Source organism: Cynocephalus volans, chromosome 15 (genome assembly GCF_027409185.1).
Source record: "Cynocephalus volans isolate mCynVol1 chromosome 15, mCynVol1.pri, whole genome shotgun sequence".
Taxonomy (NCBI): Eukaryota; Metazoa; Chordata; class Mammalia; order Dermoptera; family Cynocephalidae; genus Cynocephalus; species Cynocephalus volans.
Genome location: NC_084474.1, coordinates 6,760,838 through 6,773,842, shown reverse-complemented (window position 1 = coordinate 6,773,842; position 13,005 = coordinate 6,760,838). Strand labels below are relative to the sequence as shown.

The window sequence follows — 13,005 nt, the reverse complement described above, 5'->3', positions numbered from 1 at the left end:
GTGCAGAATATTCAGAAAAGAGGTTGAGCTTAGAGGGGATTCAGTTGATGATGAAGCATGAATTTGCAGGTGTCACATTGGAAGGGCTAATAAGTTGGGAAGGAACGGGAAGAAAATCAAAGAGCCCTACATACATCAGACACTGAGGGGTGATTTAGAATTCTGGGGTGTATCATAGTAAATAATAAAAACAAGGAATAAGGGGTACATTGAAACAGTCTTAGTACACTTCAGAGATGGAGCAGGGATGAGGCTATGATCAGTGGCTCATTCTAGGAAGAGGCTGTTTGGATTTTCTGTGGAAGCCGCTTAATGCAGGTAACATGGGAGAATTTCCTGCACCTGGACCACCTCCTTAAGCCAGTCATTTGAGACAAGGACAGTCATTGGGACTCTCCTTTTGTTTTGATCTCAACAAATGTCGTTGCTTTCTTTTCTTTCTAAAAATGATTCTACTTTATTGTAAAACTCTCTTTCCCCTTCACTGTGGATATTTATGAATGCTCACATTTTAACATTTTATTTTGTTCCCTTCTAATTTCTCTTTTGAAAAAGTTTGCTATGCTTGCTTTTCCATTAAATAGTATTTTATTGATCTAATATGTTCCAAGCATTGAGCAAGTCTTTAAGAAAGCAAAGGTCAATAAGACTCAGTGCCTGCCTGCAAGGACATTACTGTCTTAAGAAGTCCTCTTATTTCTACTTTGCTGAGAGTTTTTAAATCATAAAAAAATCAATGAAATCTTTGTTTTTTGGTTTAAAATTTATTTCATTTTAATTGACATGTAATTGTACATCTTTACAGGGTTTTGTTACATATATATGTTTAGATACATATATATCTGGTATAATGATGGGGTCAGGGTAGTTAATGTATCTATCACCTCATGCACGTTTCTTCTTTTTGCTGAAAACATTCAAAAGCCTCTCCTCTCTTCATTATGTAATATACAAAACTGTTAACCATAGGTAACTCCACTGTGCAACAGAACACCAGAAATTATTCCTCCTATCTCATTGTAATTTAGTACCTGTTGGCCAAACCCTCCCTGTTTTCCCTTCCTCCCTCCCCTCCCCAGTCTCTACTCTTCATCTCTATCATACCAACTTTTCCTTCTTTAGTTTCCACATATGAGTGAGATCACGTGATATTTGTTTTTCTGTGCCTGGCTTACTTCATAATGACCTCCAAATCCATCCATGTTGCCACAAATGACAGTATTTCATGTTTTTGTTTTGTTTTGTTTTGCTTTTAATGGCTGAATACTATTTCATTGTGTATATATACCACAGTTGTTTTTTTTTTTATCCATTCATTCGTTGTTGGACACTTAGGTGGAGTCTGTATCTTGGCTATTGTAAACTGTGCTGCAATAAACATGGAAGTGCAGATCTCTGACATATTTCATTTCCTGTGGGTATATACCCAATTCTAGGATTACTAGACTCTATGGTAGTTCTATTTTTAAATTTGAAGGAACCTCCATGTCTTGAACCATCCCGCTATAGGGAACGGCATGGGAGCCTGACAAGGGACACCCCTTGTTCAGCTAGACTGCGGGGGGATCCTGCGTGTGTGGCACGGCTCTGTGGAATTTCCTGTCTGTTCGCCTTTTGTTACTTGACAAAGATTTCCAAAATTAAAAGGCCCAACTTTTTGGCTTGGCATGGCTTTGGGGAGTTTCAAGGGCCATGGAGTTTCTCAAAGGACATGTTAAATATGCATCAGAATTAATTGGTTTATTTAAAGGGCATTGTCAGTACTAAAGGTGTTTTTGATGCATGTTCCCAGTATGGGTTGGCTTGATTTAATTTTATTGTTGATTTTTCTTGTTAGTGGTGTGTGCATTGACCCATTGTGGCTGTGGTCATGCTCTTGTACATGTGGAATGAAGCTGTTGTGTTGGAAATTTATCCACACCCCCCAGGGAGCCAGTGGGTCTGAGTGCAGTGGTGTTTACAACTAATTGATCACAACCAGTTACAGATTTCTTTGTTTTTTCCGCATTCCCACAGTTTCACTTGATTTACCAAGAACATGTTGTTTCCTTAGTAATAATAAGAATGATATAATGTGTTTTTGTTAGTTTGAGTAGGATCATTTAACTTTTCACTTTGTCCCCTGTGCTGTTCCCGGAGTCTATTAGCAGGGAAATAAAAGGTTTCATTATAAAATAAATAAGTTAAATAGTAGAGAAACACAAACAAATTTTGATATTAATAGGTTTTGTTTAAATCAATTAGTAACACAAAATTTGTAACAATAACATAGAAATTTAATAAAGATTTATAGTTAAATTTTATAATATTAATGTTATAAACATTGTGATTTTGATTATAAATTAAAATGATCAATATAGAGTATAAGCAATATTAAATTGTTAACCATAACTAATCAATGTTATTCAAATTAAGGGTAGTAAGTATAAGTAAGATTAAAAAGGGTTTAAATTATAAGCTAAGAAGGTTAAGGTTTATGATTCAGACAGAAAGCCTGATGTTTTAAAGCCAATCATGTGCTATTGTATAGTTTCTGGTCACAAGCCACAAGCTTTGAGGTGAACCACTGATGCATGAGTAGATGTTTTTGTCAGAGCATGAGTGCTTTGGAACATTTTGACCTTTCCTTTTCAATAGAAATGAAATAAAAAAATGTTTTGATTAAAGATAAATCATTATGTAGAGGATTAAGTAAAAATAAATAAATAAAACAAGATTCACGTGGTCATTGTCCACACTTGCACTAGACATCTGCGGTCCGTGTCTTTCTTTTTTCACTGAATCCACACCACCTGTTCAGCTACGATGAATCCTGCAGAGCTGGTCTCCGGCACCTCCATACTGTTTTTCATAATGGCTGTACTAGTTTACATTCCCATCAGCAGTGTTGAAGCGTTCCCTTTTTCCACATCCTCTCCAACACTTGTTTTCTCTTGTCTTTTTGATAATAGCCATTCTAACTGGAGTGAGGTAGTATCTCATTGTTTTGATTTGCATTTCCCTAGTGATTGGTGGTGTTAAGCATTTTTTCATATGCCTGGTGCACATCAAAGGAAACAGCAGAGTGAAGAGTCAACCGATGACAGAATGGGAGAAAATATTTGCAAGCTGCATATTTGACAAAGTGTTGATGTCAACATTATATGAGAAACATAAACGGCTCAACAACAACAACAAAAAAACCCCAAAAGCAATTGAGAAATGGGCAATGGGTCTCAAAAGGCATTTCTCAAAAAAAGATAGTTGAAGTTTTTATCACATGATTTTTTCTGCATCTATTGAAATAATGTCAGTTTTATTTTAATCTGGATTCTGGGATTAATTGAAAACATAAGTAAAAATGAAATCAATGGACATTTATTTTTTGAGGGCCCACACATAAGCAATCATCGTTTCTTCTTTCTTTTACAAAACCAAATGTCATGAATTAAAGAAGAAAATGATGAAGTGGTATTTAAATATTTCATTTTTATAAAAAATATTTTTTTTCTGTGAAAACGTTCCCTTCCTTCCTGACAAACGTTGAGCCCAGATCAGTGGTGCACACAGGTGGAGTGACAGCCTAGAACACAGGAAAGCCTGACATTTGCATACGGCAGGTTGACTCTCTGACTCTTTTATTTAAGCAGCTGATCAGTACGGGATCGGAACCCTTGACTTTGGTGTTATAATACAGTGCTCTAACAACTGAGCTACCCAGCCAGCCCCTAGCAGCTTGACTCTTCCAGGACTTCTGGAAGAAGTTTTGCACTTCTCAAAATAGGAATGAATTAATCTAATTAATATCCCTGCTCGCTTAACATTTCTAATATTTCAGTGAGAAGATACTCTCCCGATGACACTGGTGGAAAAACAGACATGGAGAAGTGATCATTCACATGACACAATGACAGTCAATAAGGACGTCAGCCTAACAATGAGACAAACAACCTAATGACCCCTCAGCATTTCCTAACTTAAAAGAACACCCAGATAGAAACACAAAATTATAGACAGAAATCAATGACACTAACACACCATTTACTCCTTCACTGCTCATAATTATTCATTTTAAAATGATGAAACTCATTAGTTATTGCAAAAAAAGTAAATCTTACAAATGAACAGAAACTAAAAAAGCAAAATATCTACTCCTCCTTCATTCTAATCCCATCCCGTGACCTTTTTTCAACAGTTTGGAGTATGTTCTTCTAGACCTTTCTGTGGATGTGTGTACATATTTAAACACACCTGCCATGTACATACGAGTCAGCATGGGTTTGTCACTGAACGGTGTGTTACAGACACCTCTCTGTGCACAAAACAGGAAAGGAAGCTTGCAGGAGGAAAACCTGACTTCTCACCCTAGCTGTGCCACCTGTGAACTAAGGGAACCGGGACAGGTCCGCTAACGCCACTGACCCCTATCTGGAGAAGAGACATAAAAACACCTGCCTTCATCCACCTGACTGATTAGTTGTGATTTCAAATGACACAATGACAATAAGGACATTTTGAGGCACCTGGAGAGAGAGACAATTGTTAAGTCTGCAACTACCTGCCAAAAGTCACAAAAGGAAGAGACTGAAAGAGGTAAAATGGTTTGGTGAAAATCAATGAGCACTCATGGAAATCAACTCAAAGAATTTGCTACCTATCATAGGAAAAATGACATAGAATACAAAGTGTGCTGCAACACATAGGGCTCCAGGCCCGCTGGAAGATGATAATCGCTGTGAACAAATGCTGAGTGCACATGTATGGCACCCACGCACGCACATATGCACACGTGTGGGCACACACATGCATACGCATGCACAGATCATGCATACATGTGGGCACATATGCACACACACCCTGAGGCATCCTCCCTGGGACAGATCAATGCAAAGACATCAAATTATACTATTAACTCCAAGAGGCTCTTCCAGTGTCTGGCCACAGGCCGGCCTTAGTGACTGGGGCTGAAGGGACGTGCTCTTGGGACCACGTGCTGCCCTTCCCCCGACCAAACAAGCCGGGACCCAGCGTGGGTTCTAGAACCCCAGCTGGTGCAGGCTCCTTGGAAACGGTTGTCAGTGCTTTGTCAGTACCGTGGTGGCCACGGCTTCTGCAGCACCTGATTCGGGCGCAGAGAGCGGGACGCGGCTGGGCCGGGGGTCAGCCTCACCGTGAGGGTCGCCGGGGGTCCGCCGTGCCCGGACTGCGGCCCGGACCCTCGGGAGCGGCCCCCTTGCCCTCGCCCCGTCTGTGTGTTGGCGACACTTCATCGCCTCTCATCGACTCACCTATCACTTTTCCTTCCCTCCTAGCCGTCCCCGGCTGTCCGGACCTGCTGGCTCTATTTCCATCGTGGCATTTGACTTTTGGCTGGAAACTGAGGTAAGTTAGGTTGACTGACCAACCACTGGAGAAACCTCTCCCAACCCTTCACGAGTCCCATTCGTTTAGTGCTCACCAAATCCAGCCCAAGAATTCAGGGAGCCATCAGGCCTTCCCAGGAGCTGACTGCACACATTCCTATAAGATGCCTGATGGGTTCTGTACCTGTCAGTGCTGCTGGCTCTGTGCTCCTTCTATGCTTTTCCTGAAAAGTGACTGGGTGGCGTGTGTGTTTGACTTGCTCTCCCCCCACCGGGAAGTTGGAAAAATAGGTACCTGAAGCACACTTGTTCTCAACAACTAAAAAGTACAGCTTTGTGAACAAAATACTGCTGGGTCTGCTCTTTATGTGAGGGGCAGTCCTCTGGCCTTGACCCCTTCACGGGGTTATTGTCCCTGTGAGTATCTTCATGGTGTGTGTTCCTGCACTTAGTATTTGCCTGTGTATGCTTTCCCAACTTATTTGCATACAAAGTGTAACAGATCTGAGAATAAAGAGGCTGTGAACCTTTCATTTATTAGCTGCAGATACTTATGAAATTGCAGATTTACGGGAACCTGTATTCTGCTCTTAATGATTCTAGTCTGGGTCTTTCATTTGCAGATGATGCGTGAGGTGATGCCAACCATCAGTGAAGCCGAAGGCTCCCCAGGAGGAAGTGGGAGCCATGCGTCCGGCTCCCCTTCACAGGCAGACGCAGATTCACATATTGAACAGTTGATGGTCTCTATGCGAGAAGAAAGGGACCGACTTCTTGACACTCTTAGAGAGACTCAAGAAACGCTGGCATTAACCCAGGGGAAATTACACGATGTTGGTCAGGAAAGAGATTCCTTGCAGAGACAGCTCAAAACTGCACTTCCACAGGAGTTTGCTGCACTTATGAAGGAACTGAATGTATGCAGGGAGGAGCTCCTTGAAAGGGAAGAAGAAATTGCTGAACTGAAAGCAGAAAGGAACAACACCAGGCTGCTTTTAGAACATCTGGAATGCCTTGTCTCTAGGCACGAGAGGTCTCTCAGGATGACCGTGGTGAAGAGACAGGCACAGTCCCCAGCAGGTGTGTCCAGCGAAGTCGAAGTGCTCAAAGCACTGAAGTCGTTGTTTGAGCACCACCAAGCTCTGGATGAAAAGGTGAGAGAGAGATTACGAGTAGCACTTGAAAGGTGTGGTTTGTTAGAAGAAGAATTAGGTGCCACACACAAAGAGCTAATGATTCTTAAAGAACGGAATAAGCAGAAAAAAACACTAACAGATGGAGCACTTGACATGAACCGTGAACAAGAAAATACCCCGAGCATGAATGGAAAAAGATCTTCTGATGGTTCGTTAAGCCACGAGGAGGACCTTGCTAAAGTCATAGAGCTCCAGGAAGTCATAGACAAGCAATTGAGGGAGCAGAGCCAAATGAAAGAGCACCTGGCCACCCTCTCCAGTCACGTGGCAGAGCTGGAGGAAGATCTCTACACGGCCAGGGAAGACTTGATCAAATCTGAGGAGATGAACTTGAAATTGCAAAGGGACATTCGTGAAGCCAAGGCCCCAAACAAAGACATGGAAGAGAGAATCAGTCACGTGGCAGAGCTGGAGGAAGATCTCTACACAGCCAGGGAAGACTTGATCAAATCTGAGGAGATGAACACAAAATTGCAACGGGACATGCGTGAAGCCATGGCCCTAATGGAAGACATGGCAGAGAGAATCAGTCACCTGGCAGAGCTGGAGGAAGATCTCTACATGGCCAGGGAAGACTTGATCAAATCTGAGGAGATGAACACGAAATTGCAACGGGACATTCGAGAAGCCATGGTCCAAAAGGAAGACATGGAAGAGAGAATCACTACTCTTGAAAAATGCTCCCTCACTGCACAGCGAGAAGCCATGTCTGTGCATGACCTCAATGATATACTTGAAAACGAAATTGCAAACAAAGATTCTATGCATCGCCAGACTGAGGATAAAAACCGCCAGTTACAGGAACGGCTGGAATTAGTGGAGCAAAAGCTGCAGCAGACCATGAGGAAAGCCGAGACACTCCCGGAGGTGGAGGCGGAGCTGGCGCAGAGGGTGGCAGCGCTCTCGAAGGCTGAAGAGAGACAGGGCAACACTGAAGAAAGGTTAAGACAGATGGAGGCGCAGCTGGAGGAAAAGAACCAAGAACTGCAGCGGGCAAGGCAGAGAGACAAAATGAATGAAGAGCATAATAGACGTTTATCAGACACTGTTGACAAGCTTCTTTCAGAATCTAATGAGAGGCTCCAGCTTCATCTGAAAGAGAGAATGGCTGCTCTAGAAGATAAGAATTCTCTGTTAGGAGAAGTTGAAAATGCAAAAAAGCAATTGGAAGATACACAACATGATAAGGATCAGCTCGTCTTAATCATTGAAACATTGAGTGCTGAACTAGACCAAATGAGACTAAGAGGTGCTTCACTTCATCATGGCCGACCCCACTTGGGCAGTGTCCCAGATTTCAGGTGCCCTGTGGCAGACAGTCACACAGATTCCTACAGCACCAGTGCAGTGTTGCGGCGCCCCCAGAAAGGCCGCCTAGCTGCTCTACGGGATGCGCCTTCCAAGGTACAAACTCTTAATGAACAGAATTGGGAACGTGCCCAACAGGCTAGTGTCTTAGCAAATGCAGCACAAGCTTTTGAGAGCGATGTCAATGGGTCTGATGGTGAAGATGAGGACGCCATGGACGTGAGAAACTCGACAGGCTCCCAGGACGGTCCCGTGAGCAATCCCAGCAGTAGTAACAGCAGCCGGGACTCACGCCACAAAGCCCCAAAGAAGAAGGGCATCAAGTCCTCTATCAGCCGCTTGTTTGGCAAGAAAGAAAAAGGCCGACCTGGTCAAGCTGGCAAAGAATCATTAGGACACGCTGGTGTTTCAGCGACAGATAATGCATCTCAAGATGCCTTGTCACTGAGAAAATTCAGAGGACAGGCTGAAAAAATTCATAAACTTCCAAAAAAGCATGAATTGCTGGATGAAGCCCGAAGAAAAGGTTTGCCTTTTGCCCAGTGGGATGGGCCGACCGTAGTTGTGTGGTTGGAGCTCTGGGTGCGGATGCCCCCCTGGTATGTGGCTGCCTGCCGAGCCAACGTGAAGAGCGGGGCCATCATGTCAACCCTGTCGGACACCGAGATGAAGCGTGAGATCGGCATCAGCAACCCCCTGCATAGGCTGAAGCTGAGGCTGGCCATCCAAGAGATCATGGCTCTTACCAGCCCGTCCAGCCCTCCCACGTCGCGAACGACACTTGCATATGGGGACATGAACCACGAGTGGATTGGGAACGAGTGGCTGCCCAGCCTGGGCCTCCCTCAGTACTGCAGCTACTTCATGCAGTGCCTGGTGGACGCCAGGATGCTGGACCACCTGACCAAGAAGGACCTCCGCGGGCAGCTGAAAATGGTCGACGGTTTCCACAGAAACAGTTTCCAGTGTGGAATGATGTGCCTGAGAAGATTAAACTATGACCGAAAAGAACTGGAAAGAAAAAGAGAAGAAAGTCAGCATGAAGTAAAAGATGTGCTTGTTTGGAGCAATGATCGAGTGATTCGCTGGATCCTGTCAATTGGCCTTAAAGCATATGCAAACAATCTTTTAGGGAGTGGCGTTCACGGTGCCCTTCTGGCCTTAGATGAAACCTTTGACTTCAACGCACTGGCGCTATTGTTACGGATCCCAACGCGGAATACACAGGCTCGTGCTGTCTTACAAAGAGAATTTAACAACCTTTTGGTCATGGGGACTGACAGAAGGTTTGATGAAGACGATGATAAAAGCATTTAGGAGAGCACCTTCATGGAGAAAAAAATTTAGACCAAAGGACATTCATGGCTTAGCTGCTGCATCAGCAGGGACTCTCTCTGCAAACTTGCAAGTTACTTCTTCTATGTCTTCACCCTCCACGCAGCCAAAGAAGATGCAGATGGACGGCAGTGTGTCAGGAACACAGAGGTTGGATTCTCCCACAGTCAGGATTTACTGCTGCTAAAGCCTCCTGCTGTTTACCCACACTACTTCTACAGATGATTACGCAGCATTTTGAATCCAACAAAGACTGCATTTTAGAATGCAATGGAATCTTCAATCTCTTAATACTTGTTATATGGACCCTAAGATATTCTATTACAGAGTTTTTAATTAGTAAAAAATCCATGAATACCATAGAGAAAATATTTTAGAATTTAATGCTTCTTATATTTATGTAAACTTATGACTCTTCATTTATATAGTTACTTACTTTTTCATGAATATCCAGGCTATAAATATCCTTTCAAATCAATTCATGTTCTTATACCTAATTTTAGTTTCTCAAATGAATGTACTGTAATGCTTATATGTATAAATCCTATGGACAAATATAGGGCTTTTGTAAATTATACATTTATTGTAATTATTATTGTTTAATTTTTTAATGATAAACCGTTACAGAGAAGAAAATAAATAAATAAATAAATAGTGGAATTAAAGAATCATACTTTTTGTTTTTATTCTTGTACTTTGCATTAACTGAAAATATTTAGTACATCGATTCTGTTTCCTATGTGAATGAATTGGAATTCAGAAAGGTGAAGCAATTTGCAAATTGTGGCAGCGCTGCTAGGAAGCAGTCTTGTTTTGGCAGTGCAAGTTTCCAACTTGAAATTCCTTTAGACTACACTGTTTTCTCTGTGGACCATAATTATGACCAGATCTAAGAAATCAAATTATAAAATAATATAGGCTTTATTTAACCATATGATTAAGAACAACTAATAAGAATAGATTTAAATTACTCAGTATGTTTTATCAGCTTAATTGCTTATGGGTATATTGTGAAGTACAGGCCTTTCTTTTTTTTTTAAATTGTATTTTTCAAATGTGAATTTGACAGACATATTTAAAATAGTAAAGTGCTCTAGCCACAAAATGCTAACTATAAGAGATAATGCATATGTAAATTATCTAGATTTAATCATTCCTCTCTATATATACTTTAAAACATCATGTTGTACACAATAAATGTCTACAATTTTATCATTTTAAATATAAATAACTAAAAATTATTTCTTAGATGAATACTTACTGATGTGTGAAAATAATTACAAAGTACTTGGCAAAAAGCAAAACAATTACTACACAGCATAGGTTGTACAATCCCAGTTATGCTTAAGTATATATGAATACATGTATTTATATTTTAATATAAAAATACTGAGAAATGTGTCATAATTTTAACAATGTTTGTCTCTGGGTAGTGGCATAATAAATAATTTTTAATTTTCTTCTTTAGAATATTTAAAAAATCCTGGACATTTCTTTGTCTTTTAGTAAATTCTTCCATTTTCAGAAAAGTAAATTGTAAGCAATTCAACTTTCTTTTTAAACCTCTTCCAGCACCTGCTTTCCATGTCAAATAAATGGGACTGAGGGCCCATCTCTTAGTTGAAAAGTTTGTAGTTTTGTCAATTATTTTATTACTTTTTCTTTATTACAAAATATTAGCCATTTTTTTCTTTAATAATTTTATAAATTAACTTATTTTGGTTACCTGAAATCATGCAGACACAGTTAAAGTTTTTTAAGTCTTTACCTTTATCCATATATTGCAAAGTTCAATTGTTTTATTGATAGCAATATTAAATGTCTATACAAGTGGGCAAAGCACACCAAGTGTATTTTCTATGTTTTTTTCTCCAAGGGACATGCGTCACTATGATACACCCAGCTGTTCACTATGTCCAGTGAGATATGCCACCACCCTAAATAGTGTCCAATATTCCCAACCACATCCATGAGATAAAATGTTAAAGCTAAATATTACTTATTTTGTAGGGAGTGTGTCTATCCTTTCTCTCCAAAATGAGAATTTTTGTTTTCATAATTAACTTTCTGTAAGAATCACTCTGCAGACTGTCAACAGTCCTTGTCATTTGTTTCCACTAGAGTCCTCAATAATGCCACATTGTATGTTATTATTTTCTTCTCTGGCCCTTTTTTTTATTTACTATCTATTTACCTTGGATATCAGACTATAATGTGATTATCTGAGTTCAATGAGCATTCCTCATACACTATTTGTAGCTTCAATGTACTGAATGGTTGTTTCTTACAACCTTTAAATACATAAGAGGATATACAGCCCTCCCTGTTTATCTCAGGGTTCCACATTCTCAGATTCAACCAAACAGGGATGTAAAACATTTTAAAAAACAAAAAATCAACCTTAAAACAATAAAAGTAAAAATTCAACAATAAAAATATAAAACAATATAACTATCTACATTTTATATATATATATATTAGTAATCTAGAGATGATTTAAAGTTCAGACAGTACCCAATTTAAGATGGTTGGCCTTAAGATTTTTCACTTTATGATGGTGCAAGAGTTTGTACCTTTGAGTACTCATACAACTGTTTCGTTTTTCACTTTTAGAACAGTATTCAATAAATTACATGAAATATTTAACACTTTTTTATAAAGTAGGCTTTGTGTTAGGTGATTTTGCCCAACTGGAGGCTTGAGTAAGTTCTGAGCATGTTTCAGGTAGGGTGGGCTAAGTTATGATGTTTGGTAGATGAGGTATATTAAATGCATTTTCTACTTAATGATGTCAACTTATGATGGGTTTACCAGGCCATAACTCTGCTGTTAGTAAAAAAAAAAAAAATCTGTATATGGGAGAATGTGGGTAGGTTATATGCAAATACTATGCCATTTTACATAGGGGACTTGAGCATCCATGTGGATTTTGGTACCCACGAGGGTCCTGAAACCAATTTCCTGCAGACATTGAGGGACAACGGTACTGCTCCTCCTGGATAGTTTCTCATGACCATTTGAAAAGACCTCACTGTACCCCACTTGTAGATAGTTGTTAAACTAAATTACTGACCCCATGTTCTTCTTCTTACCACTTAGGTAGCCGTGTGTGTGTGTAATTGTGTGTGTGTGTGATTTTTCTTACTTGGAGACACATTTTTGCTTTCTGGAACTCTTTGGATAAGACTGTAGTATTTTAAGTGTTTGGCTCCCTCTTTTAACTCATTTTATACCACTCTGTAAATGCTCCACACCTGTCACACTGATGGGCAGGACAGGTCCTGTGACCAGTAGCTACTATATGTTCCCCAACACATGAGGCAAACTTTGTATGAATTCAGATTGCATAATAATGCTGAATCACAACTACGGGGCTGGCTGGCTAGCTCAGTTGGATAGAGTGTGGTGTTAATACCATCAAGGTCCTGGGTTCAGTCCTTATTACCAGCCAGCAGCATAACAAACAAACAAACAAAACAAAACAAATCTACAACTATAATAAAATTTACATCATGAATGAAGGAAAGATTTCAGAGCATGGGAATGAAAGTTGGGTTTAGACACATATTGTTGATCTTCAGAAATAAACTAGAATAGCTAAAGAAATGATTCTTTACCTCACGTTCAACCTCATTTGGACTATGGCTAGAATGACTATAATTTATTGTCTGAGTGGACCTTTCTGAGATTTAAAAAAAACCATTATTACTTACTATCTCACCATTATAGGCCTAAATCTACATTCTTGCATTACAGTCCTTGGACATAATCTTACTTTACCATCACTTTGCCAGTAAGCTTCAATTAAACCAGTAGCTCAGTTT

General features: G+C 40.2%; 1 protein-coding gene across 1 annotated transcript; it reads left to right on the top strand.

Moving 5' to 3' along the window:
* The first annotated feature begins 5,965 nt into the window (after positions 1–5,965).
* On the top strand, positions 5,966–9,368 carry LOC134363577 (liprin-alpha-1-like). The gene is given in 3 exon segments (XM_063079102.1): positions 5,966–6,886; positions 7,157–9,157; positions 9,159–9,368. Coding segments are annotated over 3 exon segments (3,132 nt in total).
* The last annotated feature ends 3,637 nt before the right edge of the window (positions 9,369–13,005 follow it).